Source organism: Gambusia affinis, linkage group LG05 (genome assembly GCF_019740435.1).
Source record: "Gambusia affinis linkage group LG05, SWU_Gaff_1.0, whole genome shotgun sequence".
NCBI classification, from domain to species: domain Eukaryota; kingdom Metazoa; phylum Chordata; class Actinopteri; order Cyprinodontiformes; family Poeciliidae; genus Gambusia; species Gambusia affinis.
The window spans coordinates 17,996,803-18,023,530 of NC_057872.1; the positions used below are offsets into that span (position 1 = coordinate 17,996,803).

A 26,728-nucleotide genomic window follows, 5' to 3' on the forward strand; every position below is an offset into this window, starting at 1 on the left:
GATTCATGTTGAACACTTCAAATTGAGCTTCATCATGTTGCCTGTTCGAAGGCAGATTCTGCTGATCTGGTTGTCTGCTTTGGAAACTCTGTCTTAGTCCTCGTGGTTTTCGTCTTCTCTATGTTTCCGTGCGAAGAATCCAAGCTTTGAGAACAACAGGACAGCTGAGATTAATATCTGGTCTGTAAAAAACTTATCTCTTCCGAGCTTAAGCTTAAGAGATTTATTCGGTTACCTTCCACAGTATGAATATAATGAGTGCTAATAGCAGCAAACCGCCTATGATGCTGCCGATCAAAATCCAGAGGGAGATGGGAATAGCTCGGCCCTTCAGCACCTCTAGGACAGTCTGGAAAGAGAAAACACTCGGGAAATCACAGTGTTCTGCAGAAGTGTTCACAACTAGTTTTTATCTTCTTACAACTACAAGCCTCATTAGTGTTTTGTTCTATACACAGACAGGAAATGGTACATTATTGTCACATTTTATTTTTCCAATGAAATTAGAAAAATGTGGTTTGTATGTTGTCACCTTCCTAAAATAACGATGTTGCTCATTTCCTTCTGTCAAAAATGATTTTGTTTTGCCAAAATAACTTTGGCAGAAATGATATAGGCAGTTATTTTAGGAAGGTGATGATGTGTCAATGTCAATGTCAATGTCAAATTTATTTATATAGCACTTTAAAACAGGCATAGAACTGCACCAAAGTGCTGTACAAGAGTGACAACGCCACAAATAAATAAAAACAAAGTATCAAACACTAGTTCAATTAAATGCCAAGGAATAAAAATGAGTTTTAAGAAGCGATTTAAAATGATCCAGGCTGTGGGCAGATCTAATTTGGAGAGGTAGATTGTTCCATAGAGAAGGAGCAACAGCAGAAAAAGCCCGATCTCCTTTCCTCTTAAGTGAGTTCATTCCCCTTTACCATGATACTCCTAAATAAATTGTAGTGCAATAAGTTTCCTTTATGTGTCAACCAGCTGTTGCTGCTTTTTTGACGCATTTATATATTTCATAACATCAAACAAACTTTCATTTCTGAAAAAGATAACTTGAATAAATGCAAAAAAGTTTGTTCAACTTGTTTTTGCAGTCACTGGCAAACAGTTTTTGACCGACTTTTTTTTGCAAGGCTTTCAAGCATAAATGGCCTGTTTGATGTTATCACATCTCACAAATCTAATGTCAGACTTTGACTAGGCAATTTGAAAGAAAAGCCGACAAGCTGTTAAAGCTGACAAAAGACTTAAGACCAGAAGAAAGCTTCACCTTCCTGAAGGACAATGATTCTAAAGATACAACCTGACCAATAATGGAACAGTTTAAATAAAAGCATGTACATGCAAGAACGGACAAGTCAAAACTGTGAATTAAAGATAACTGGTTATCTATTTAAATACCTAAAAATAACTGAAAGTGAGCTATTTTTGCAAAGACCAAACAGTCTTCGGACGTACAAAGCCGGTAGGAAAGTATTGCAAAAGACTTGCAGCTATAATTATGGCAAAGAGTGATTCTTAAAAATTGTATAATTTTCTCTCTATGTCACAGTTACCCACTACTTTGTGCTGTTTTATCCCATAAAAAAAATCCGATAAAATACTGTGAGGTTTGTAGCTGGAGCACGGTGAAACACTGAAAGCTTCAAATAGTCTGAATACTTTTTTAAAAACACTCAAATATCTCCTCCCTTTGCTGAGTGGAAGCATTCTGCAGTCTTACCTCCCCCTGGACTGTTCCTGCTCCCAGAGTGATGAGGTTAGTCTCCTGAGCTGAGAGACTGTAGGCGCTAATTATCCTCACTGACTTATATTTGACCTACAAAAGTCGCACACAAAGGATGAGCAATCTTTACATCAATTGGAAAGACTCTTGTCTCCCATGTGACGCTCTGTTAACTCACTTTTCTGAAAAAGTCATCATGAACTCTGCGGCTGATTCGTATAACCGCCTGCTGACCGAGCTGTCGCACCTCACAGACGACCTCTGTGCACCACGACCGGCTGCAGTTCTGGACATAAAATACGCCACATTACAGCCTGTAAAATGACTTCTTGGTGTTTATTCCTGAATCAAAAAGCCTCACCAGTATTTCATCATGCATCATGTCCTCGGGATGAAGGGGACGAACGTCTTTCTGTCTGGACTTCAACTGGGTCACATCACTCAGCACTCTGCACTTCATTCCTGTGGCCTGAGGGGGAGCTTAAAAATGTCACATCGTTCAAAATCAATGCACATAAAAACAAATCACGAAGGCCCACTCACATTGTATGTGAAGACATCCGTTACAGTCATGAAGACCGCGTCTTCGGCTGCCACAGAGGGCAAAAGCACACGCAGCTCCAGATTACTCACAGAGTAACAGCCAATATTCAGTAGCTACAAAAACAGACAAAAAAACAAACAAACACATTTTACTTCAACCTGACATCTAAACAGCATGGTGCAAATTCATCCTGAATGCCTATAGTTAAAATCAGTGAGTCTCCAGTCTTTCTAAGGGTGAATTTTAGTTCATTTTCATTTCAGTACCTGATCACTTTGAAAGAAATGTCTCTTTAATTTGTCAAATCTGCTGATCTGAGCAGTGAAGTCATGCAGGTACGGAATTATTTTGTTTTCGGTGGTATTATTCAAAAAGATTGGTTTGCTCTGCTCTCGGAAAAGTATTCAAGGCCACAATGTTTTCCACTTTTTGTCACCTTACAGCCAAAACATTTGATGTATGTTATTAGGATTTATGTGACAGACCAACACTAAACTGTGGCTAATAACAAAATGGAAGAAAAACTACACATGGTTTTCAAAAAGGTTTTGCAGAAATCTAAAACAATGTGTGCTTTCCACCTCTTCAGGTGAAAGCAATGTTCTCAACTCAAGGTTTCTATTATTAAATTAGGTTAAAAATGTTGCTACATCTGGTTTTAACACTGAAGATTTGTCACTTTCAGTTCCTCTGCTGAATGAGTTTCTTTAGTAACCTTTCAGACAGATGGTTGAAGGAGAAAAAAAATGAGAAACTTACCTTGATGTACGTGTAGAACTCTGGACCCATGGCTTCTGATGCTGTCCGTGTGGGATGGACCTCGTAGCGGTTCAGGTTGGACTCACTAAACAAAGAGCAGCCAAACAACAGTGCCCCTTATCAATAATGATGACAAAAAAAGTAAATAAAGCTTGTAAATTAAGTTAATTCTACGCTCAAACCTGCTAACAAAGAGATCTGGCTCATATTGTACGAAAGTCTGCAGCTGAACACTGTTGTCCCCCAGAGTTCCTTCTCTCTCACTGCTGTCACTGTAAGACAGAAAAAGATGGATATCACTAAAAATGTTGTCCTTTTCTGCTTGTTCTTTGGGATTTGAAATGTTCGGACAAGCTTACCTGGTAGCATTGAGCTTCATTTGTAACCGATTGTGCAAAGAGGTGCAGCTGAATTCAAACTCCAACATAAAATTCACCTGGAAACAAAGAGCAACAGAGACTGCTGAAGTGACGCATCCCACTTGAAGGGCAGAGAGGTGTGAAGAGATCAGCTCCCTCAGCAGCAGGTTACCTTTGAATGAGAGCGAAACACTGGGTAGCTGACGTTACACGAGTGGCTGTTTGAGCCAAGAGAGGTACACTCTATCTTGAAGTTGGCATTCTCCTTTGTTCAAATTAAAGGAAAAATAATAGCAATAAATATCGCACTCAAACCACGCTGCATGTGTAGGACAGTAAAAGTAGAGTGTACTTTGATGCTGATGCTGGAGAAGTGGAGGTTGCGTGAGTAGTGCAGCTTCAGGCTGGTGTTGTAGGCATTTTCCAGCCTGTTCTGGAGCTGCACTTCCACCGCCAGACGCCTACGAGGGCTGCGAATCACATAAGGTTTCTGCCTGTGTGAGAAAACATGACTCACTCAGATCTAACAACCGGAAGACATTTTACTTTGACTGGCTTCAGGAGAGAAAGCTAAAGCAGATCTGTACCTGGTACCAGAGATGTCCAGGTGTGCCTGCAAGACCAAATCTGTTGTGCAAACGTCATCTTCGCCACAGTCTTTGAAAAATGGGATCTGGATAGAAGGACGAGAAAGGTTACTCATGAAAATAAAAATGGAGTGGAGTTAGCTTTGTGCTGCTTACAAATTTCTTGTCACTTGTTGGCCAGCCTTCATCCAGCACCGGACCCGTCTCTGTGTCGTTGATCTTAAACCGCAGTGAGAAGCTGATTGGGCGAATATAATCTGCTGTGTCCTGTGCAGCAGATAGAGAGGCTTCAGCCACATTTGTTTACTAAGTACTTTAAAAACAGCCAATTAGACTGGACAGAATATTTGAAACCAAATACAATAGAAGTAAAAAAAATTACCCAAAATAAGCAACATAAACACTATATAAAGAATAAAGTCTAAATAAAACAAACACCTAATTTGTGTCAAATGTATATAAGGAATATGTCCAAAATTAAGTGCAGTGAGGATTAAAAGAGAGTAATATGCAGCATTTTGCACAAGCTGAAAACCACAGCTGGACAACGCCAACATCCAACCAATATACCAGTTGTAATGAAGGAAGGAATTTCTGTTTCTAAGTGGCGTAGTGACAAATTTGTAAAATTTTTGCAAATTGTTTAAACAAAAAAAAGCTAATCTTAAGTAAAAAAGTTTGACTGTCAGCTTTCTGTTTGAGAAAAGGCAATTGTCTGGTATCTAAGAAGAAAGCCAAGGAACAGCAGATGTCAAGAAAATACCAGAAACTCAAGCATCACACCTTGTGGGACGCCATTTATAAATGAAGTAGGCCTACAATAAAAAAAACAGGAATTATTTCCTGTTTTCGACCACCGGCAAACTTCGACCAGCCGGGGCTTATCTGTACCACACACGTCCCCACAATGCTGCAGATGAAAATTTATGATCAACTGTGCTTAAGAGAGTTGTTAAATCTGAGAGAACAAGGACTGCATGATCCCATGAATGTGTAGCCAGTACAACGTCGAACCTCAACACCACAAATCCTGTAATATTCAGAGACCTCAAACCAGACTCATCAATTTTAGGAACACTATTTCATTGGGAAAAAATTCAATTGGCTCTAAGCAGAAAGGAAACATTGAGAACAATGCAAACGTCGGCGACCACTTCGTGGTCCAGGATAGATTTTTTCATCACTGGTGTTGACTACGTGGTTGCACAGATACTCACATATACATGGAAAGGTATTTTGTAGCAGAGAGTTTTTCTTGTTTGCACTCGGACTGGAAGCTGCATCTGTCTGTGGGAGCTTTCATCGAACAGAGCTCGCGCTGAAAACTTCCTGTCATCCAACATGGCTGACACCCAAAGATCTAAGGAAGAAGCATGAATCAAAAAGATGTGAGCTGGAAAATAAACATCGTTTTTTTTTTTGTTTGTTTGTTTTTTGGATTTATCTGGTTTGATTCGAAACTGGTCACATTTGGTTTGTTTATGGACAAAACTATTCCCAGAAAGCGTATTGACAGCAGAAAAATTTTCAGCTTTGAAACAATTGTTTTTCTATTCAAACTTTTGCTTTTTAAAAACTTTTTTCACATGAGTCACGTTTTCCCTAACAGAGCAATTAAAATTTCTGGAACTGGTTCTTCAGCTCTTTTCACTATTACCTCATTTTCTCCATTCATGTGAGCAAAATAACTATTTTATGATCATTTCATGTTGTTGAGCTGCTTCATCTGACTAAAAAAATAGATTTGCTTTTTAAGGTCTTTAAGTAAAATAAATAAATGGGGAAAAAAAATACCAAAAGCATGGCTGTGTGGTCCAGGGGAGCGTGAAACGGCCGTGAAGCAGGCTGTGGCGTTGAGGCATGCTGACTCTCTGCCGCCCCTCTGACACGTCTTCTGAATGACGTTAATGGAGTGCGGCTGGAAGGACAAACTCACATTGATCTGGACGATGCTTCTGGAGCTATGAGAGCAGGAATAAGAAACAACTGTCTTACAAAAGGTCCTAGCTGCTTGTAAAGTGTTTTTCTGTTTCACATTACAGGCACACTATGCAATAAAGTCTGTTGTGGTTGCGATTATCCCTGCTTACCTGAGCAGCACGGCTCTGCCCTGAGCTCCCACTGCCAAATCTATCAGCTCGTCACCGTCCAAGTCCAACTGAGCACTTACACTTCGGCCAAAATACTGCAGGGAGGGGGAGAGGGACGACCCTAATATATGCTGGGAGGAGGAGAGAAGCAGATATTAATGACTTAATTCTGAGACGCAGAATGAAGTTGTAAAAAAGCATGTTTTCAGAGAACAGAAAACAGAAAAAAAACAGACAATTTTTTATACAGATATTTTTTGATGGTTGTTAAGCAACTTAAATCTGTACAGTTAATCAAATATGAGAAAACATTCTTTATTTCAGGTGATTTTTGTGCCTACATATGCCACAAAACTAAGGAAAAATCCTTGTTATGTTATTAACAGCAGGTAGTCAAAAGAATATTATTTGTTCCTGTAGCTGTGGAGGAATCTATGAAAACAATAACATGGTTTAACACATAAATAGTTTCTTAGTATCTGCAAGTTAATTACCAAAAAGCTATTAACTTAATTCCGCTTATACAAGCTACAACTGTGCACATTTCTTCCTCATTCATCCACTCATACAATATTTTTAGGTGCAAGGACTGGACATGAAGTGGGATTACAGCCAAAGACTTTTACAAATCCTGGGAAACAGCTGATCTGATTCAGTATTTTTAAAAAGTGGTTTACTTTTGCACTGCAGTGTACCTAACATCACTACCTGTTTGTAGTCATGGATGATGTAAATATCGTATCCATGGTAGACATAAATGGCCCCTCTGTGTTCATCCTCCAGCGGCGCTCCCACCACCAGGTCAGTGAAGTCATCATGGTTCAGATCGGGAGCAGCCGCCAGCGCATAACCAAACCTGGCATCCTGAGACTTATTGTCTGATTTCAGAGTCCCATTGGATATAAACTTTCCCTCCTGTAAAAGCAAAGAGACAAGAAAAAGAAGAATGATCACTAAGTCATTAAAAATAGTTGTAATTGCATGTTTAAAGATGTCACTGCTTTGTTACCCCATTGAGAGTGTAGATGTAGACTTTTCCAGCTTCCTTGTTTCCTGAGCCGAGATACATGGGAGCAGCGACCAAAAGGACGTCAGTGATGCCATCTTTATCGATATCCAGCCCGCACAGTTCACTGCCATAGTAAGATCCGATCTAAACACAGAAGCATGTAAATTCATCTTGATCCCAGTAGGTGGAGCCCTTGCTATGCTGTTTGCAGTAAGTGTTGATGTTGGAGGAACATTCAGCAACAGAAGTTCACCTGTTCTCCATTCAAAGCCTGCACGATGTCAACATAGCCGTTTTCATGGAGTTCAAATAAAACAACTTTGCCTTTGTGTTTAAATCGAGGAGCCCCAGCCACATACAGCCTCCTCCAGTCACCAATAACCACAGATGACACAGTGTACCCTGCAAACACACACAAATACAAATCAGACCTGGCAGCGGATGTCTACAAATGACCTTCAAGGGGAAATAAAACTGGCCAAGCTGAATGTTTTGTGCTCCTGCTCAGTTTTGCCTTGTTTTGATGCAATAAAAAATGAGGTATTACACACAAAAAAATCCTATAAGCGTTGTAGAGTAAATTTCTTCTGCGACAGTACTTAGAACTGACTTATCATAACTCCTTTAACCAGGGCACATGATACTACCATTTGTGCATAGGTTTTTTTAGCCACTTTAAGTGTGATAAAAGCTTTCAATAAATGTTCAGCTTCACCTTTCACCTCTTAGTAAACCTCAGACATATTTATTCTGATTCTCATGAAGCACAGCTGTCTAAATAAGCAAAGATGATACAACCAGAGATTTTTAAAGGCAGAGTAAAGACAGCATTGGCGATACCCCAACAAAAAGTTCTAAAAAAGGAGCAAAAATGAGAATTCATTTAGAAGGGTTGGGATATTTTTGTGTTTCTTAAGAGCCAAATTTAGATCCTAACTTAAATACCAGCTGATGATTCATAAAACGTTAGCGGTGGATTAAATGTTTTTCATTCTCATTGCATCTCTTTGTCAAGTTCTCTTTCATCGTTTAATTTATTAATGTCACTGCTTTCAGCTAAGTTTACTGTCTATAACAAAGGACATTTCTATTTTATTAATTTATAAAGCAGAGCTAAAACAACCCAGTGTCTCTAATAAACTAGAGAATAAAGCTTGTCAAAAGACAAATGTTTGAGAAGCGTTAATAGCCCTGGGCAGATCAAACTTGAAATAAGAGCGCTGTGGTTGTGATTGAAAAGAGTCTGACTTCCTGCATTTAGCCTGATCTTGCAAAAGGATTTGGTTTTGACAATCTTAAATCTCTGGAAAAATGTGCAAATGCTCAAAATATCTCTAAGATATAGAGGAAACTATTGCAGCCCATGAAGACTCCTAAAAAAAAAAACACAATACAGAAACATAAAAGTAATTTTATAAAAATGGAAACTAGTACTAGGAAGCTAAACCTGGACAATATAGTCAGTCATACCATTTAGCTCCAATAAGAAGATTTGCATGCAAAGAAGATTGCTGTACAAAAACTTACAATAATCCAAGCATGCCATTTAAAAAAGTAATTAAATACTTTTGGACTACTGATTCTTTTAACGACCCTTGCTGAAATAAACCAGTCCAAACAGCAGTAAATCTGAATTTTAAAGTGATTAATAAAAATCAAATCCAAGTTTCTGGCAAAAAAAGAACAACAACAAAAATAAATAAATAAATAGAGAACTAATGATACTATCAAAGTCATCCCAGAGTGGGACTGAGATTGCACCAATTTCTTTTTTCTTATTGTTGTTTAACCTGAAAAATTTTTATTTCCATTCATGATTGTGTTTCTAAGACATTTCTGTAGTGAACTGATGTTGAATTATTGGCTTAGCTCCAGAAAATGTGTATTTCATCAGCAAAGCAGAGAGATGGTGTATTTTCTGAACAACAAAAATACAGCAAAATGAAAACGATGGGGACCAAAATGAAATCCTGAGTTACACCACAACCAGGAATGTTTGCTTCTTTGTTGTCCAGGTGAATCATGGGGCTGTAATTGCTTTATAACTTTTGTTATGGAGGAAAGTGCTGCTATCTCAGACTGCACAACAATCACAGGGCATTTAAAACATTCAGCAGGGTCAGAGGCAGTTATACAGAGAGAAGACCCAAACGCAAAGATCTGATTATTAAAAATAACTAAAGTTTTTCACATGTTGAGGGTTCTACCTTAAAAAACAATGAAGAACAATACTACACTCCAGAACATTTGAATCACATGTTTTATGAAAGCTAATAGACACAAAAAGGTTGCTTGTGAAATCTTTGTACCTAAATAAGCAGCATGATTTTTGAGCTCCAATGGAAATTCACTTTCAAAGGCTTCTCTGGGAGGGATAATAACTCCGTTGGTCCCTTCCTTCAGGACCCCTCCGTCCCAGTCATAGGCGCCCACAATCCCAAACAGAATGCCATCCTGAAGAAATTAGTTTGGATTAAATAATGGACAAGTCAGTTTATATTTACCACATAGTTAAAAATGAACACAGGTAAGACTTACATCCAGTGTGTGCGTTGAGAAACCGATCTGAGACATCTCCATGTGGAACGTGCTTTGGTTGTAGCCCAAGGTACCTAAAGGAGGACAGCATGTCAGCATCTCTTGTTTCTCTCCTTTCTTTGTTCGTATTCTCCTCCCTTCCCTTTCCTTGTTATGTCTCATAGGATCTGATCTTTAACGCCCTGAAACACCGATGGTGACAGACATTTCCTTTCCTCCTGTCCCTTCCTCTTTGATTTTCCTGAACATTTATAGGTGGCATCAGTTTCAAAAGCCTTCCTCCCACGTTTCTGCAACTACTGCGACATCTGGCACCAGCTGTACTTTCTTTGTTTTTGTTTCTAGTTTGTTTTTGTTTTCTTTGGTGCAGGCTTACATTTTTATTTCTCAGTCACATGAAAAATATTATAACTTATACATATAAGCCAACGGATAAATTCCAATGGTAAAAGCTAGACATATGTTGTTATCTATAAAATAACAGCTGAAACTGAATCTGGAGTTATTTTGTCTTATTTTTAGAGTCACTGTTTCTCTCCACATACCAGATAGCTGCTGGAAATTAGAAAAGAAGTGTTTTCAAAGGTTACGACAATACAATACAACCATTTCATGCAGTTATCGGACTGTTATTGTGTTGAGATTTTAAGCACTGCTTTATAAATCAGTTTGAACTTTACTGATGGCATTGCTTTCAATCAACCATGAGTGTCCAGAGGCCATTGTCCTCCATGTTTTAGATGTGTCCCTTCTCCAGTACAGCATGCTGGAGAAGGGAGGCCAACTAATGAATAACTCACCTGAATTTAATTCAATAAATATGATTCAGGGAAACATGCAGGAAACTGGCCCATGAGGACTGGCTTTGGACATCACTGCTGTTAATTGATATTTACAACCAGGAGAAAAATCCCTCTGGCAATTAAGGAGGTGTTGCTAGTGTTATGATGTGCTGGACCATGAAAATTAAAGCCATGTTTGTAAGAGTCAGTTAATGGGGAGTTCATATAGAATAATAATTTAGATTAAAAATGTATAAATATGCTTAATTTACTTTTAAGAAATTCATGATGAGTATATTTTCTAGAATGTATAACTTAGTTAATGTAAAAGGATGCTTTTATTGTGAAAAGTAATTTTGGCTTCCAGTACGTAATGCGTAACATTAATATTGCCCGTATGCACGTTTGAGTTCAGATTGCAGTTAGATATGGTGGAAGCAACACAATTTTTTGACCGATCTGTACCGAGCCTTTCATTTTTTCTGTAAGTGTACTTTTTTGAATTCTTTAAGTAAATATCATAAAAAAAGACTTGGTTTCAGTCGAGTGATTCAAATATTGGTTGTTAGACAAACTGCAAAGGTGGTACAACGAACTTTTGGGACGCAGAGTGCCACTACAATGTTTATTTGCTGCTGATGAGCGTAAAACAAATTGTTCATGGCCACTTCTGTCCGGCATGTCTCCTGTGATACAGGTGACATAGGCAGTTGCTCAGGGTGGCATTAGAAAGGCGGGGCACAAGCACAAGATATATTTTTTTAACTTATCTGTCAGTTGTGCTCTGAACAATTTTTTTCATTGCTCTTATAAACAATTGTAGTCAGAAGGGGAGCGTAGAATGAGAAAACTGGGATACACATCCCAGGATTTCCTGCAACTCACCCAAGGGATCATATGAACTACACTAACTCTTGATTGGTGACACCCTCACCTTCAAGAGTGAAAATCCGATCTCCGAGAGCGTCCACAATGTCATTCAACGCAGCTTCATCGGTCACGTTGAAAAAGTACTTGTCATCTGGGTCGCTGGCGATGTATTTGATCTCATTAATGAAGGTCTCTGGATCCTGCTGTTTGCGGATATAATACCCCAGAACCTGAATGGCAGAAAAGAAGAGACATGAACGTGAGAATCTATGAAAAACAAAATGGCAGAAGACTCAAAACCAACAATGGGATCATAAAAAACAGATAAAATTGACTTCTCAAGGCAAATGATTCCTTGCATTTCAATGATTCTCCATGTTGAAGTAAAATACAAAAACACAATTTGTGGATGTAATTAGGAGTTTCATCAATCCTCAAGTTTTGTCACATGGAAACACATTAAATGTAAAACACAAAGCTGGAGGAAACTGAAAATAAAATCCATTTCAAGAACATATAAAAAAAATCCATAAGAGAAACCAATCCATGAATATTTCCCTGAAACTTGGCTGGCAAGCAAAGGAAATCCTCTGTTTTGAAAGGGTAGAGGAGGGTGCAATAGGGTGTACTGTGTCATATAATACAAATAAATATGTACATTACGATCCTATAGAAGTAAGAAAGAAAAATCCTCAAGTTGCCATGTCATGGTGGATTTTGAAAGGTTTATAAGTGATATTAAAGAGAAAAATAGAAAAGGGGGGACAGTATTTCCCAAATGTGTATCATTTGGGAAGTATTTAAATAGAAAAGCATCCATGCAATGTGCTCCATAAACTACTCAAGCGACAGATGTCTTTTTAATCTCTGCATGACACTGATGCCTAAAACAACCTGCTGTTCCTGCATTGTACTTTGAAGAGGCCTGACCTCTAAAAGATACTTTCCTGTGCACTGTCAAAATGTGCATGCAGTGCAGAAAATACTAAATCATAACATCCCTGCTGTTATAGGAAACAGTTAACTGTCATCACTTGACTTTTTACCATCGGAGTCCAAAGCCCTCTTTTACGTCTGCATAAGACGGCCACACTATGCTTGGTGTTTATTTTTTGATGCTTTAGCATTAAGACCACCTCGCAATCTGCATGACCTTCCTGACCATCTGAATGTGGTTAAGTAGCAACAAATGCCTCTATGAAACTCTACATAGAGGCAAGCCTGATCTTGCAGCTACTGCAACTAGGTTTTCATTGGTTTTCCAGCACTGATCCAGATGAGCTAAGATACTTTCTTATATTTTGTGGAATTTCACTACATATGTAAGGTTCTGCATGTCCAAAACCAGTTTTGGCCTTGGAGAGGCAAGGACCAGTAGTATTTTAGTCAGGACAAAAGTTAAGGATTTTCGTATTACAAAGGCGCTAACACTCCAGACTGTGCAAACCTGATCACTAAGCTATACTCTGTGGAGGTATATTGAGAGGGAATCAGACACACAAAATACAAAATCTGTGAGAAAATAACAGCAAGTTGTATTAAATCCTGAAGTTGTATTAAATGTTTTGTAGTGATTGCAATACTTTATTCTAAAAACTATTAGTTACTTGCTCAATTTCCTCCTTGACCTCATTGCCAACACAGCAAAGTCTGCAGAGTTAAATCAACCCTGTGCCGAGTGTATTTGGTCATTATCAGAATTGAATTCTTTCAGAGTTATTTCAGCAAGAGATTGAGTAATTTTAATGTTTGAAATAGTTATAGCTACTCAAACTCTTGATGAAATAACTCTGTAAGAGTTAAACTGAAATCCATTTTGAAAAGGACTATGTAGACTTGGCCTATCCAATAGAGAGCAGACTGTGAAGCAGTTACATTTCTCCCCTTAACTGAAACCTGAAAAATTAAAATCTTTAAGTAAAAGCACCCTATATAGAGTTTGGAGGTATGCCCACAGCAGTTGCGGTACAATCTTAAATAAAATCTTAAGACTGTCAAAGAATTTACATTTGCATTTTGTGCTTTTTGACAGTAAACATATTTTGTTGGAACCTTTCCTGCAAAAAGAAAAAAAATAACTGAGGCAAGAGACAGAAAATAAATTAGACAAATTATTAAACATACAGTCAAATACAAACAAACCTTTTTATAACTAATCGATAGTATCAATAATCCTCAACTGGCTTTCATCTGACTTTCTGTTAGCTCTTCATTCAGCCATGACCCCTGATGACAACAGTCTTGCTGTCTTTGAACGTAGCAGGATTGTTGAGTTTTTTCCTTCAATCAAATAATGAAACTTCCGGTTCCACAGGGCATCCAGCTGCTCTTTGTTTTGTGATCCAGTTGCAGACGATGCCCTTCGTAAAGCCACCTCTACTGGAAACACTCATGTCATTGGTGTCTGAGCAACATTTTCAAGTGATCAACAGAAGAGTTGAGGTTACTCAACACACTGCGCAGGTTTCCTGTTTGAGGTCAAACACCACTTTGCAGTAAATTGGACAATTTACTAAATATTTTTACTTTTTTATTGTTGCATTTTGAATGCAGTGTTTACTTTTGTTTTAATCTCCTCTGCTCCCCATCGCCTGTGGCTCAGCACAGCAGCTCCTGGATGTCTGGGAAGGTACCTGGTGTACCGGACCCTCATCAGGCTCATCACAGAGCAATGAAACAGGCTTAATTTTTTTTTTCCTGGATGACTCAGTTTTCGTCTTTGTCTTCCAACCAGCACACATGTTGGTCTGGCAGACTGATGAACACTAAACAGCATCGACTCTAATCCCTACACGACTTTACGATGATCCAGATTCTTTCCGGGATCTTGGAAAAAGGTCAAAAGAAATGGCAAAACACTGTGCCATAAATAAGCTATTTACCTAAAATTGTTTGTTTAGTTTGCTTTTCCTTGTCATGCAAGTTTATTTGAGGCTTCATGAGGAGGGGTCCAACCACTGGTCTCTGCATGATCTATCCAGCTGCCTGGCCCAGCTGGATACTTCAGTGGGCCCAAAGGGTTCATTTGGTAATTAGGCAGTTATTTTGGGAGAGTTGTGGTGATGTTGTGTGGTTGCTTCAGGGTGTTTACAGAGGCCGTGCCACATTTTCACAATATGGGAGGAATGTCAGAGTTGCTCTGCACCCTCTGAGGAGACTGCATATTAGCTGTTTGCTGTGCTTTTCACAATTACAGTACTATAAAAGGTAAAAAGATATCTGAAACCGTTGGAAATCAGTGTAATAATTAATGCGCTGCACCACTGAGCGCCAGATAGCACTCACAGCGATGGCGTATCTGGTGATGTTTCTGCTTTCGCATTCCTCCAGAGCGTCTGGCAGCTCATCCCCGTCGTGTGACTCCCCGTCTGTGACCACAATCATCACCTTGGTGGCGCCCTCCCTGGCTCCACGCTCAGCGCTGAACGCCTCTGTGCTAAAAAAAAAGAAAAAAAAAAGAGCACTGGTTAAGCTGCTGATCATGCCAAACTGAGCTGAATTTGAAACAGACTCAAGGGGGGGAGAGAAAAAAAACGTGGTTGTGAAACGTGTGAAAGGGAGGAAACCCAAAAGGTATCCAGTCACTTGGGTTCTTGCAACGTCAAAATAAACTTCCTCCGTGTGATAATATACAATATCAAGGGTTTCTCTGAGGAGAATAACCAGCTAATAAAACATTGAAACTCTGGATTTGAGTTCTCTCCCTGAATTAAACGGCGCAGGATTCATCTGGAGCCTTTCAGATGTTTATTAACAACACTTGACACACATAACCCAGCTGCCAGTTAACACACATTGATCACTGCAGGCAGCTGGCATGTGTCACTGCACACAACCACCACATTTGTGAATTCCCTTGTAGTTTAGCTGTAACCCAGAAGGAGAAACCCAAATGACAAATGCACTGACGGTTTCATGCCACACCCTGTTTGTCTGCAGGAAACTTGTTCTCTCTGGGACCTGGTTCAACAGTTGAATAGGGTCGGTAAGCCTCAGACCAGCACACACAAACACATGCACACACAGTGCCTAGTCACCCCTGGTGATCTCAGTCATTTCCAAGTCTAACTGTAGCCCTTGCCTAAATATAACATTGTGGTCAGCCACAAGAAACTTGGAGTTGAAAACAACCATTTCCCCTCTGCAGCCTGCAAATAACAGAGGATGAAAAGAAAGAGAGGAAAAACAGAAAAGAGAAGTGAAGCAGGGGTGACAAATACCTACATAAAAGGTGCACAAAGTGACCAGACAGCAATCTGATTTATGAGAAGAAAAACTCTAAGAATGAATAAAAAAAGATTAGATGTTAAACATGCTTACTAAGCAAATAAGTCAGAGAATAAAGAGGCAACTTAATGTGAATGGAGATAAAAGGAAGGAATAAAAGAAAGCAGATAAAAGAGCGGAGAAAGTAAGTAGAGTTAATTGGGAGCCCTGGCTGGATTTACAAGTCAGTTTATTGAGTCTCAGCAGAGTGGTAATGACACAGCACAGCGGCACGCTTTTGTTTGTGGGTGACTGAGAGACGGGTGGAGCTACAGAGACGTCAACGGTTTATCCACTTGTAAGATGTTATTTCTTCTTTATGAAGCAATCAGCATTTATTTTATGCTCTGTACTTTACAGAATATGCGTAATAAACATGTAATAGGTAACAGAGAAAAAAACAAGCTCAACAATGAGTGAAGCAGAATCTGAAAGCAGCTATTAGAGATTTGGAAATATTTTTTGCTGTTATCAATACGTACTTTGCTCTGTTATTTTTTTTATATATATTTCAGTGCTGGGATTTAAGAAATGGCATTTATAGCAAACCAGGAATAAAGGGATGTTGGTGTTACACACAACAGTTTCATTTGGAAGCGCCACATGCAAACTAACATATGGAGCTATTAATCATAATCAGGAGCTCTCAGAAGAGACAACGGACCAGGACAGCTTTCTTCTTTAAGAGTAGCCTTTTAATTTTTTTAATCTTTCTTGGTTTTTAGGTATTTTTCAGCCAACCATGCAAGTTAAATTCTGACAGGAAATGCGGCAGACATCTGTCAGAAGATCAAATGAAAAATTTATTTGACAGTATTTACTGTTGCCTCTCTAAAAGAAGACAAAATGTTGGCTCTGTTAAAGTTTTCTACCAATGATATTAATGGTGGTCAGAATAAGGTTACAGTTCAATAATTTAGTTACTTTGATTTCATGTTGCGTTCGTCTGAAGTAACATTCCCTACCCACACACGCACACACACACACACACACACGCACACACCCACACACACACACACACACACACACTTTTGTTTCAGGGCTTTATGCTAATAGTGTTTGTAATGCTGAGAGCCTTCAGCTGTCCTCTGTATAAACTTATCTCTCTCTCACATCATTCTGGGGGAGTTTTGACCCACTCCTCTTTGCAATGTCCCTTCAGTCCATTGTTGTCTGTGTGCATTCTCCTCTGAACAGTTCTTTTAATGTTCCACCAGAATATTCAAGTTCAAAAGAAATCTGGATTCTGACTAAAATGCTGAAATTTTAGTTTTTTTCCTGTGAAGTTTTGATGCTGCACAGCACAATTTGACTTCAGATTTGATTGAACTGTGCAGTACCTTAGAGTTCAGACAAGGTTGTGTTTGGCTTCTTTACCATAACATCCTCTGTAGATGCAAAGCAAGCCCAGATCATCACTCTTCCAACACCGTGTTCCCTAGCTGCCCATGGATGCTGCTATACTGCTTTTGGCTTTGCTAAGCAAATCGGTGTGAATTATGACAAAACATCTCTGAGTCTGTATCTGTTCAAATGAGTTGTGGCCCATTGACACAACTTTAACTTCAACATTCAACAAAAGTCTGAAATTATACATTAAATAATAAATTCATTTATTATGTGATATCCCCCAACACTACAAAGTTTGACTATAAAAAAAAGTTATGTAATTTTCACTTCAGATAAATGTCTTAAATGTTTTAAGCATGAAAAGAATCTGTTTTGATGCAGAATTATGCATTTTAATTGCTGATAAACTTTCACTGTTTGTTAGGATGCAGCAATTTTACAGAAATATTAACTTTCTATATCTGCTTTCCCTTTGTAACAACTAATTTCTGTAAGTCTAACAACAATCTGATTATGAAAAGCCAAACACTTTTCCTGCCTGTCAGAATCTATTTTTGTTGTTTGGGTTCATGGACAAGCACAAAGTCAGAGGAAAAAGTTAAGAGCCAAGCATGGAGTTTAAGAGGTTAATGCTGCGGTTAGGAGGTCAGTGTATGAATCCTACGAATGCTTCTCGTTAAGAGAAGGTTTAATTGGTAATATTCTAAATTTGATTAAATTAGTTTTGTAACCCCAAAGTGAAAATGTATCTATGTGTCTGTAAAAGTTCCTGAGTGTATTTTCACAGCTGCAGGAGTGCTACTTGGCTGACCAGGCCGCCCCACGCCCTTAGTGGTGCTGACCCAGCTGCCGGTTCGCCCAGCTCAGCTGCTTTTCGACCCCGTCATGTTCCTCCTCTGTGCCAACTATTCTATCTGTCCATCTGTGAGAAAGTATGTGTGATTAGGTGAAGATGTTTTTATGTAAAGTCAACCAAAGTGTGAGTTCTCTTACCTAGCAGCAACATTAAGCTCATATATTATCTTTTTACTGTTCATTGTTTTAATGGTTTAGTTTCCAAAACCTTTCCCCCTTTAAATGTAGCAGAAAACAGGAACCCTCCAATTACCTGAGTGGTTGTGTGGTTGCGTATTTGGTGGCTGTGTGTGTGTGTGTCTGTGTGTACAAAAAGTGAACGTCGCTCCAAGACTCACATCCCAAAATGGTAGCTATGGCCAGAGATCATGTCTGGGTGTGGTGCGCCGTTTGGGTTAAGCTAGTTGAAAGAAGCAGGAATTTTATTTTTGAAAGGAATTAGATACTTTAAGGCTAATCACCAGTCTCTGAACTTCTAACGCGTAAAGAAACAGTCTGGTGACTGTGGAGGCCACTGCAATACAGTGAACTCATTGTGTGATTCAGAAAATCTGCTTGAGATTATTTGAGCTTGGAGACATGGTGCATTATCCTGCTGGAAGATGGGTTCACTGTGGTCATGAAGGATTGATATGGTCAGCAACAATACTCAGGAAGGCTGTTGTCTTTAAATAATGGTTAGTTTGTACTATCAGTGTGCTATGACTTTCACAACAACCAGTCTAAGCTAACACAAGGAAGACACACCTGTGCTTTTAAACTGTTTACATCAAATTCTGGTTCTATTATCACAGCTGACATCAAGACTCATCAATATTTTTTCAATCTGTCATTTTCCTTTTTGATCCTGTTCTTCTTTCTTTTATCATTATCTTATAATTCTGGCACTTCATGTGGTTATCTGTTGCTGTAGTTCATGTAGTTTCCAAAACTACTGTAGCTCAAAGAATAGACTTTAAAATACTGTTGTTAGTTTATAAATCACTGAATGGTTTAGCATCACAATACATTAAAGATTTGCTGTTATTGTATCAACCTTCCAGACCTCTCAGATCTTCTCAGAACCAAACGAGGAGAAGCGGCATTTAGCATCTATGCACCACAAATCTGGAACAAACTTCCAGAAAACTGTAAAACAGCTGAAACACTGACTTCCTTTAAATCTCAACTAAAAACCCACTTGTTTAGAGATGTATTTGAAACGTAATCAATTGCAAATTTATTGACGGAATCTGACTTGATGTTGTGTTTTGATTGTTGATTCTATGTTGCATTGTGTTTTTGTCTTTGATTTGATGTAAAGCACTTTTAAATGCCTTGCTGCTGAAATGTGCTATACAAATAAAGTTTGATTTGATTTGATTTGATGTACATTAGGAGATGGTATTATCCAGACCTTGGACATAGCGAGAGGTTATTTCAGCCGCCTTTTCCTTGCTATCATATTGAGTCATTCCACCCATTCTCCTCTGACCTTTGACATCAACAACACATTTTTGTCCACAACTGCTGCTCATTGGATATTTTCTGTAATCCAATCTGCTCTCTGTAGATTGGATTATGATTAAATTTGGAATCATGTTTAATCACAACTCTTGAAAAAATTAAGAGACCACTTTAGTTTCTCTGATTTTACTTTTTATAGTTATATGTTTGAGTAAAATGAACATTGTTTTTTTTTTTTATCTTATGAACTACTGGGAACATGTCTCTGAAATTATAAGCAAAAATTTTGTTTTTACTTGCAGAAAATAAGAAATGGTCAAAATAATGAAAAAGATGTAGTACTTTCGGACTTCAAATAAATTCAAGAAAACAAGTTCATATTAATTTAGAAACAACAAAACTAATGTTTTAACTTAGGAAGAGTTCAGAAATCAATATTTGGTGAAATTACCACAAGCCTTTCAATGGGGTTCAGTGCAGTGGGCTCTTAACTTTTTTCCAGAGCTGTATCTTTAAAAACATAAAAATGACAAATAAAGCTATTTCCAATTAACAAATTTTATCACCACAAAAATATGTACTATTTTTCACTTTAATTACATTTACTGCTGCATTGAGGACTATTAACTTGGATGCATTTCATTTAGCTCATATGGTTTATAAAGTAAAATGGTCAGAAATAAAGAAAGATTTGAATGACATGTCTCATGCTTTACAACTTTGTTATGGTAAAAGTGATTGGCTTGAAGTCTTATGATTTACAGTAAGTTGCATCTCTTGTGGTGTAAAAATCATCACTGCAATTCTCTGAAATAATGTAAATGTTTTCTAGCGTGTTTTGCCAAGTTATTTTTCCATTTTGTTTTTTCTGTGCTCCAACTCAAACTAAAGATAAAACCCCCATCAAAAAAGCTGAGTTTTCCTTTCTCAATATAATATCTTAATAGCAACCTTCTGCTATTAAGATATTATATTTTTCTTTTTTAAACAAATCATTCAGTGTCTGCTTGAATTTGAACAAAATTTCACCCTAGACAGAGTAATTTTACCTTAAAAATGGTCACTTTTTGCTCATGTCTGATAGCAGTCACTGTCTACATTCACTTTACAGATTCTAATAGGATGCATCAAAGCAGGACGAAACATTTCATGGTTTGGTTATCATCTAATCAATAGTACCTTGGAGAACAAAGAAAGTAGGCAAACAGTTCTAGCAACTTAAATATCATTACAAGAACAAACTACACTGTGTGTTAATTTTATAGAGAAACCTCAGAGAATGTTGCATCAAAATCCAAACAAGCAGATAGTTTCCTGCCAAATCTTTCCCATGTTGCAGAAGAATCATCTATGGACAATAACTAATAAGCCTACCAGGCCATTTGGATGGCGTATGCAGTGCGTGTCTCTCGTCCCTCCTGTCGGCTGATGTTCTTGGCGGCCTCCACCACCTCCTGTGTGGTCTGGTAGTCTTTCAGAGACCACTCATGGACTGCTACCTCTGCGTACTGCAGTATACCAACCTGAAAAAAACATGCAAACACACAAGCATTTCAGCAATGCCACATAAACATAGCTGAGCTGGCGCACGGTCAAAACATCGTCTAAAGCTCATGTTTTCCGGAGTGAACTATCTCTTTAAGTACGAACCCTGTTCTTAAAGCAAACAGCACACTTGGGGAATTTTTGAATTCATTCAAAAACCAGAGGTATTTCCTCTTCACCTCATGCTGCCTGCTACCCAATACCCCCCACCCTCCCTTTTCATAACTCAAACCCCCTCTCACTCTACTTGTTATGCGTCTCAGAGTACCGTCCCCACACCCTCCCCTCTGATTTCTGTTCTTCTAAAGAAACCTCCAAGGTTCTTGTCTTGTGACGTTGTTGCAGCAGTTCATTCTGGTCATATTTGCCAAACTTGCCTTTAATTTCACTTGGTGAATGTTTTCATTCAAGAGACGAGAATGTTCCTTCTCCTGGCAACAGCAGAGGAGTCTATGAGATGTATTATTTGACTTAAACTCAAACCCACAAGTTTCCATTACAAATGTGTGCAATAATCGCAGGCGGTTGCTACTGGTACGTTGCGGAGAGCAGTTTGTACCTGCATCTGGTCCGAGCTGATGTGGAACTTGCTGAGAATGTTGCTGAGGAAGTTCTGGACTTCGTACCAGGGGTAGATGCTGTTCGAGCCATCCACAACAATCACGATGTCCATGAAGGTCTGACACTCTGCCACACAAGAGAGTTTTCTGATTCACTTTGAACTTTTTCCCTATTCTGTCACATTGCAAAATTATCCGTCCTCCACTGGGTGCCCATCTGCTTTAGAATAGGTTTCAAACTAACTCTTATTGCTTGGTTTTTAAAGCTCTTAGTGGTTTGGCCTCACCCTATGTTCCTGATTTATTGAGTTTTTGTCTATGTGGTAGATAATTTAGATCGTTGTCCAGTCCAAGCTCTTCTTGAATCTATTTCATAAAGGTTTCTAACATAAACTTGCCTCTAAGATCCCTCTAGTCATTTGTGGATTACAACTGGAGATAGTGATGTCCCACACAGCTGTTGACCTACAAATGTGTGTGTTCTTGTGTTTTCCTGGCAGAAATCACGACTGCCTCCTGTCTAACGCAGAACTAACTTTAACTGGAGAAATTAGGTGTTGAAATGTTGATGAATTCAATGTATTGGCTGTTGTTGGCTGAACAAATGATTCACATCTCACCTTCTTAATGGTCTTATTAATCCTGAGTTTATTATTTCTTATTCCTGAAAACTGTTGGTTGCACTTGCTTCCTCTTTCACTTTGAAACCATCTACTGCTTTCTGTTAATTGTTCACATATTATCATAGAAAAAAATACGCTGGTTTGTTGTTGAAACGTGACAAAATTAGATTAAGTTACAAAGTTGAAAATATTATTGCGAGGCACTACTTTAGGTCTTAATATTAGTGATGGGCCATAACCAAAAGCCTCGGCCCTAAGAGAATATTCTTTTAAGTGAATCAAAAGATTGCTGCTCAGCTCTCACTCTCAGTGGCTCTTGATTGGTAGCATGGCAGCTTTGTGGCCAATCATGTGTGAAGATATGGCATAATAGCATTATTTAAAATCAGGAGAGCGTGTCACAAAAACCCAAAAATATCACTGACCTCCCTAAACGGTCAGGTATTCAGTGTAGGGACCTCCCTGACCTAATTTGCTGCATCTGGCGGCAAATTAGAGATACATAAAATCTAATGTATTAATAAATCACTATTATAGTTATGTTCAATAGATTTGCTTGTAGTGTTTTGTTCATTTGTTTTTGTGCTACATAAAAATTAAGTTTGATTAAAATAGTACACAAACGTATAAGAATGCCAGCTTTCATAACATCAAAACTGAATATCAGAAAAGTATGATACCTTCATAAAAACACAGAATGTAAAAAGATTTATTAACATAGGAAACATTTACATTTACCAAGCTTAAAAACTTCCCAACCCTACTCAGCACGAGTCTTTTTTATCTTTGTTTTTTCCAGATGTGTGATTACTTTGCTCTGTTGGAGCGATGGTTCCTCTCGGTTCCAGGTCATCGCCAACAGAGGCACAGATGCCGGTGCTGAACATCGACGTCCCACACTCCTGCGACCACAGAGGGGCACACGCCTGCCGAACAGAGGCACACACTCACTCAGGGCGTAAACAAACACATGAATCTACATGTGTGACACAGGTGAGGGGAATTCAGAGCCACTGGCGGACAGTTTGAGGACCTCATCTCTTTATCGCCGTTCTGCCCTGAAGAAGACTTGGTAATTTCGTTGCCTTCAAAGAATTTAGACAAATAAGTCTGTGTCACACATTTAAAAATAACCAAGAAGAAAACAGTAGGAATAAAAGAAAACAAGTCATAAAGGGGGATAAGTCATGGAAAAAAAAAAGTACAATGATGTGGTTTTGAGGACAGAAAATGTGGCGGAGACAGAGGGAGGGAGACCATTGTTGACATGCTGGCAGTCACTGTTGTCATGAGCGGTTTAACAGAGCTGGAAACCAAGAGAAACACAGCAATTTAAAACTGATTGTGCTAAATGTGGGGCGGCTGAGTGGGGCGGGGGGCATCCTATAAAAATATTTCTGTCTTCAAACGCCGTTTCGTTGGTTTTCATACTTGGAGGAAAGAACGAAGGAAGAATGAGGACTTAAAAGGGAAAATCAGCTATAAAGAGACAAAAGGAGGGAGGGGTGAAAATGGGATAAAAAGGGGGTAGAACAGGAGAAAGAGAAACATCCTGGTTTTTCTTCCCCTGTCATTAAGGATGGGTTTCTCCTCAGGCACACAGACACGCAGCAGGGATGAGATGGAGAGAATCATGGGAAGAAACCACGGAGGGAGAGGATGGAGCGAAGCGAAAGAGGTGCTATGGCTTTTGGTAGGTCTGTCATTACCGAAGGGCCGGAGACGCATTCCAGTCCTGTTATAGACCTGACCACTGGGGTTAACATAAAAACTCTCAGACACACACACTCACACACACACTCACTCACAGTTAAACATATGCTCATATTAAAGCTGCCTGAGCTGGCAGCCGTTTGTGAACTGTACACGACTCCACACCCGGAGTAGAGCAAGAATCCTGGCAGAAAACACAAGCACACACGACTGCCTCCTGGCTAAGGGCAAAGTGTGTTTGACTGGAGAAATTAGGCCAAGAGAGCAACAATAAAATGTTATTATCAGAGCTGCAGAGCCAGGCCCAGACTGGAGAGAGACTAGTATTTTTTAGAATAAACCCTGACCATCAATGAATGCAATAGAAACTAAACAGTTGGGGAAAATCTGCTCCTCAATCTGAGTGTTTATTAACTAAAACTCAAACTATCTATTCTTGAACTATATACTTTCTTGAACATTTGCATTCTTTATCCCATTGAAATCACCTCTTTGATGTATTTTACTGGCATTTTATGTGCTAGATCAGATCAAAGTGGTACAAAAGGGGAAGTAAAGGTCTGACGTTTCATGATTGTTTACATTCATTTGGGAAAAATCATCCTCCTGCTGGAAGACGAACCTTTGGCCAAGTCTCAAATCTTCTACAGTCTCTCAGGATTTTCGTCCAGGACTGTCTCATATGTAGCCCCATGTATCTCCTCCCTAACTCTGACCAGCTTCTTTCTCCCTGCTGAAGAAAACCATCCCCACAGCATAATGCTGCCTCCTGTTTCTGATGGGGATTTTTTTTTTTTTTTTTAGCAAGGTCAGATCTGTGGAGTGAGCAAATGTTGAATGATTTTGTTAGATGAGCTCTAGTCTTACCACAGGCCTCTTGGCACAAAAAAGCATCTGATTACATTTCTTCCACTTCATAATAATGCACTACTTTGTGTTGGTTTGCTATATAAATGCCCATAAGAAAACAAATTATGTGACCAGTCTAGTTGCTTTTCCTGCATAATAGTTCAAGTCAGACCAGTCTAACTTAAAAAAAACTAATTAAACTAATAAATTAGACAAACTAATTGGACAAATTTCAAGATCTGCTAGAACTTGTAACTAATAATAACAATAATAATAATAATAAGTAGAAGAAGAAGAAGAAAAACCAGCAACAATTTCCATAACTTATTATTGTCAAATTTTCTGTAATACAAAATGAATTATTGAGAACTGATTTTTGTAGCTGCTGCTGATAACACCTCATGCCAGTGTCATAAACATGACATAACACCTGTGATGAATATGAAGGAGTGTTTATGAATGCTTATGACTGTTGTCATGAAGTGTCATTCGGTAAATAAAGACACTTTTAAAGCAAAGTCGACACTTTTAGTTTAATTTTCATGCCAGCTGTAATGGTACTTTGCATTCAAAGTGTCATTACTTACTGAATAATACAAAGTTGGCACTTTTAGTGAACTTTGAATGCAACTTTTAGGGCACCTTTGCATTTAAAATGTCGTAAACATTGTGGAATAAAATAATTATTCACAGTATGCTTACTTTTATTAGAAGTTTATTTAATGTTAATCTTACATGTTTAATCATTTTATTATATTTTACCCAGACTTAGAGAGTCATTGTTTCTCTTCTAGCCTTCACAAGTTTGCTCCAATGCAATAAGTAAATAATTGTCATACCTCCAGAGTGACAGACCAGACCCAACGACTGAGTGATTATTATTAGGCACAGAATATTCTGCCTGAAACTGGTTTTTAACTAAAGGTTGCATTTTTCTCACTATGTGTATTAATCTGATATGCTTTTTTAGAATATCAGCGATGACACCCTGTCTGTGTGCGAAGGGCATTAAACTGTATATATAGAGAAGTGATTCCTTTGTCTAGTCAGACCTCAGATCTCAGATCTCGGATCTCAGATCTCAGATCTTCTGGGTTCTCCATCTGTACAGATGAAATAAAGCTGTGTTTTGTTCTCTCTTTCTAACAAGGTTTGGACTTTGTTAATTTCTCGCACTCGACAACATTTAGGAAGAATCATTCATGTTCATGACATGTGCTATGTCATGTTTATGACAGTCTTGTGTCAATCTTATGCACACCCCTTCAAATAAAGTGTTACTCTGCTGTACACCTAATAATGTCAGAAAATCCATCTATCCATATAAATATATTCAAATAACCTCAGGTATTACTTACCTCAGCCACTGGATCTCTAATTTTGACCAATTCCTTTGATCTAAAGTGCCGCCGTTAATCAATGTTTTCCATGAACTTACGAACTTAAAAAAGAAATCAGAGAACCGACATACCAAAAATCCATCAGGTGAGTCCGGTGTGAGGGTCATTCCCAGGTGAGAGTTCCTCAGATTTTTAGAAACATTACGAAGAGCAGTTTCACCTGAAGTACACAGAGAAAAAAGATCTACTTAACATCTAGATATGTAGCTTTAGTACTAACATTTGATTTCTAAATTTTTTTGTCTCTCACCAAGGTTTACTTTACTACAGTTTGAGTTTTTTTCCTCCCCAACAACACATTTATACACGTCTCCTTTCCTGTTGTTGGGCGGCCCGTCCCACGGGGCTCCAACCAGCATCCTTCAGCAGAGTCACCCAAATGTTATCACAGCATCATGTAAGCATTTCTTATTTCATATTCACCTCCGCCAACACAAATACTTACGATTTCTCTCCATCTGCTTCATGCTGTAGGACAGAGAAGCCAAATTGGGCGTCCTCTGGGCCGGTGAAGACGCGAGGATGTTTCACATCTATGTTGAAACACTGACACAACCCTGGAAGAAACAACAAAGTTGTTGAAGAATTAAAAGTCACCGAAGAAGCATGAAATACTTCCTTCACGGTGGCGAAGAGGCAGCTTCCATTCATCCATCCATTTCAGTAGAGTTTATGCATTGACTTTGCATGCTCTATAAATCTATGCAGTGTTGTGTTTTTTTCTCTATTTCCAAACACAGAAGAACTAATCGGGAACAAGAAGACGTTGACAAGATAATGGTCTGTGGATCGCCACACTTCTGAGTGTGTTTGCCAACATGTTCTTTGCTTCAAAATAAACCATGCAAAAT

The 26,728-nt window shown here is 38.6% G+C and overlaps 1 protein-coding gene and 1 long non-coding RNA gene across 2 annotated transcripts; one reads left to right on the forward strand and one right to left on the reverse strand.

Moving 5' to 3' along the window:
• Positions 1–5: 5 nt before the first annotated feature.
• On the reverse strand, positions 6–26,707 carry itga10 (integrin, alpha 10). The gene is made up of 29 exons (XM_044116800.1): positions 26,323–26,707; positions 26,128–26,237; positions 25,949–26,037; positions 22,727–22,841; positions 21,292–21,419; positions 20,562–20,710; positions 14,556–14,706; positions 11,335–11,500; positions 9,619–9,692; positions 9,390–9,534; positions 7,334–7,482; positions 7,081–7,224; positions 6,780–6,986; positions 6,072–6,202; positions 5,776–5,942; positions 5,199–5,341; positions 4,138–4,248; positions 3,982–4,067; positions 3,747–3,888; positions 3,567–3,659; positions 3,395–3,471; positions 3,218–3,307; positions 3,036–3,120; positions 2,276–2,389; positions 2,094–2,201; positions 1,911–2,018; positions 1,730–1,825; positions 236–349; positions 6–144 (listed from the first exon to the last, which is right to left on the reverse strand). Exons 1-29 carry the CDS (start codon positions 26,526–26,528, stop codon positions 94–96), a joined length of 3,549 nt encoding a protein of 1,182 aa, XP_043972735.1. The 5' UTR covers positions 26,529–26,707; the 3' UTR covers positions 6–93.
• On the forward strand, positions 22,833–26,439 carry LOC122830966. Its single transcript, XR_006370625.1, has 4 exons — positions 22,833–22,987; positions 23,511–23,608; positions 26,132–26,274; positions 26,352–26,439. It is a non-coding gene; the product is annotated as an uncharacterized LOC122830966 (long non-coding RNA).
• Positions 26,708–26,728: the final 21 nt, after the last annotated feature.

What these genes read in the sequence shown, in the direction of transcription:
- itga10 (XM_044116800.1), bottom strand. Translation starts at nt 26,528, where the DNA reads ATGAATGGAAGCTGCCTCTTCGCCACCGTGAAGGAAGTATTTCATGCT. An exon ending in AGGCTTTGAATGGAGAACAG is followed by an intron (nt 7,225 to 7,333) that starts GTGAACTTCTGT and finishes TTCTGTGTTTAG; the next exon opens with ATCGGATCTTACTATGGCAG. An exon ending in AAATACCTTTCCATGTATAT is followed by an intron (nt 4,249 to 5,198) that starts GTGAGTATCTGT and finishes TCTGCTGCACAG; the next exon opens with GACACAGCAGATTATATTCG.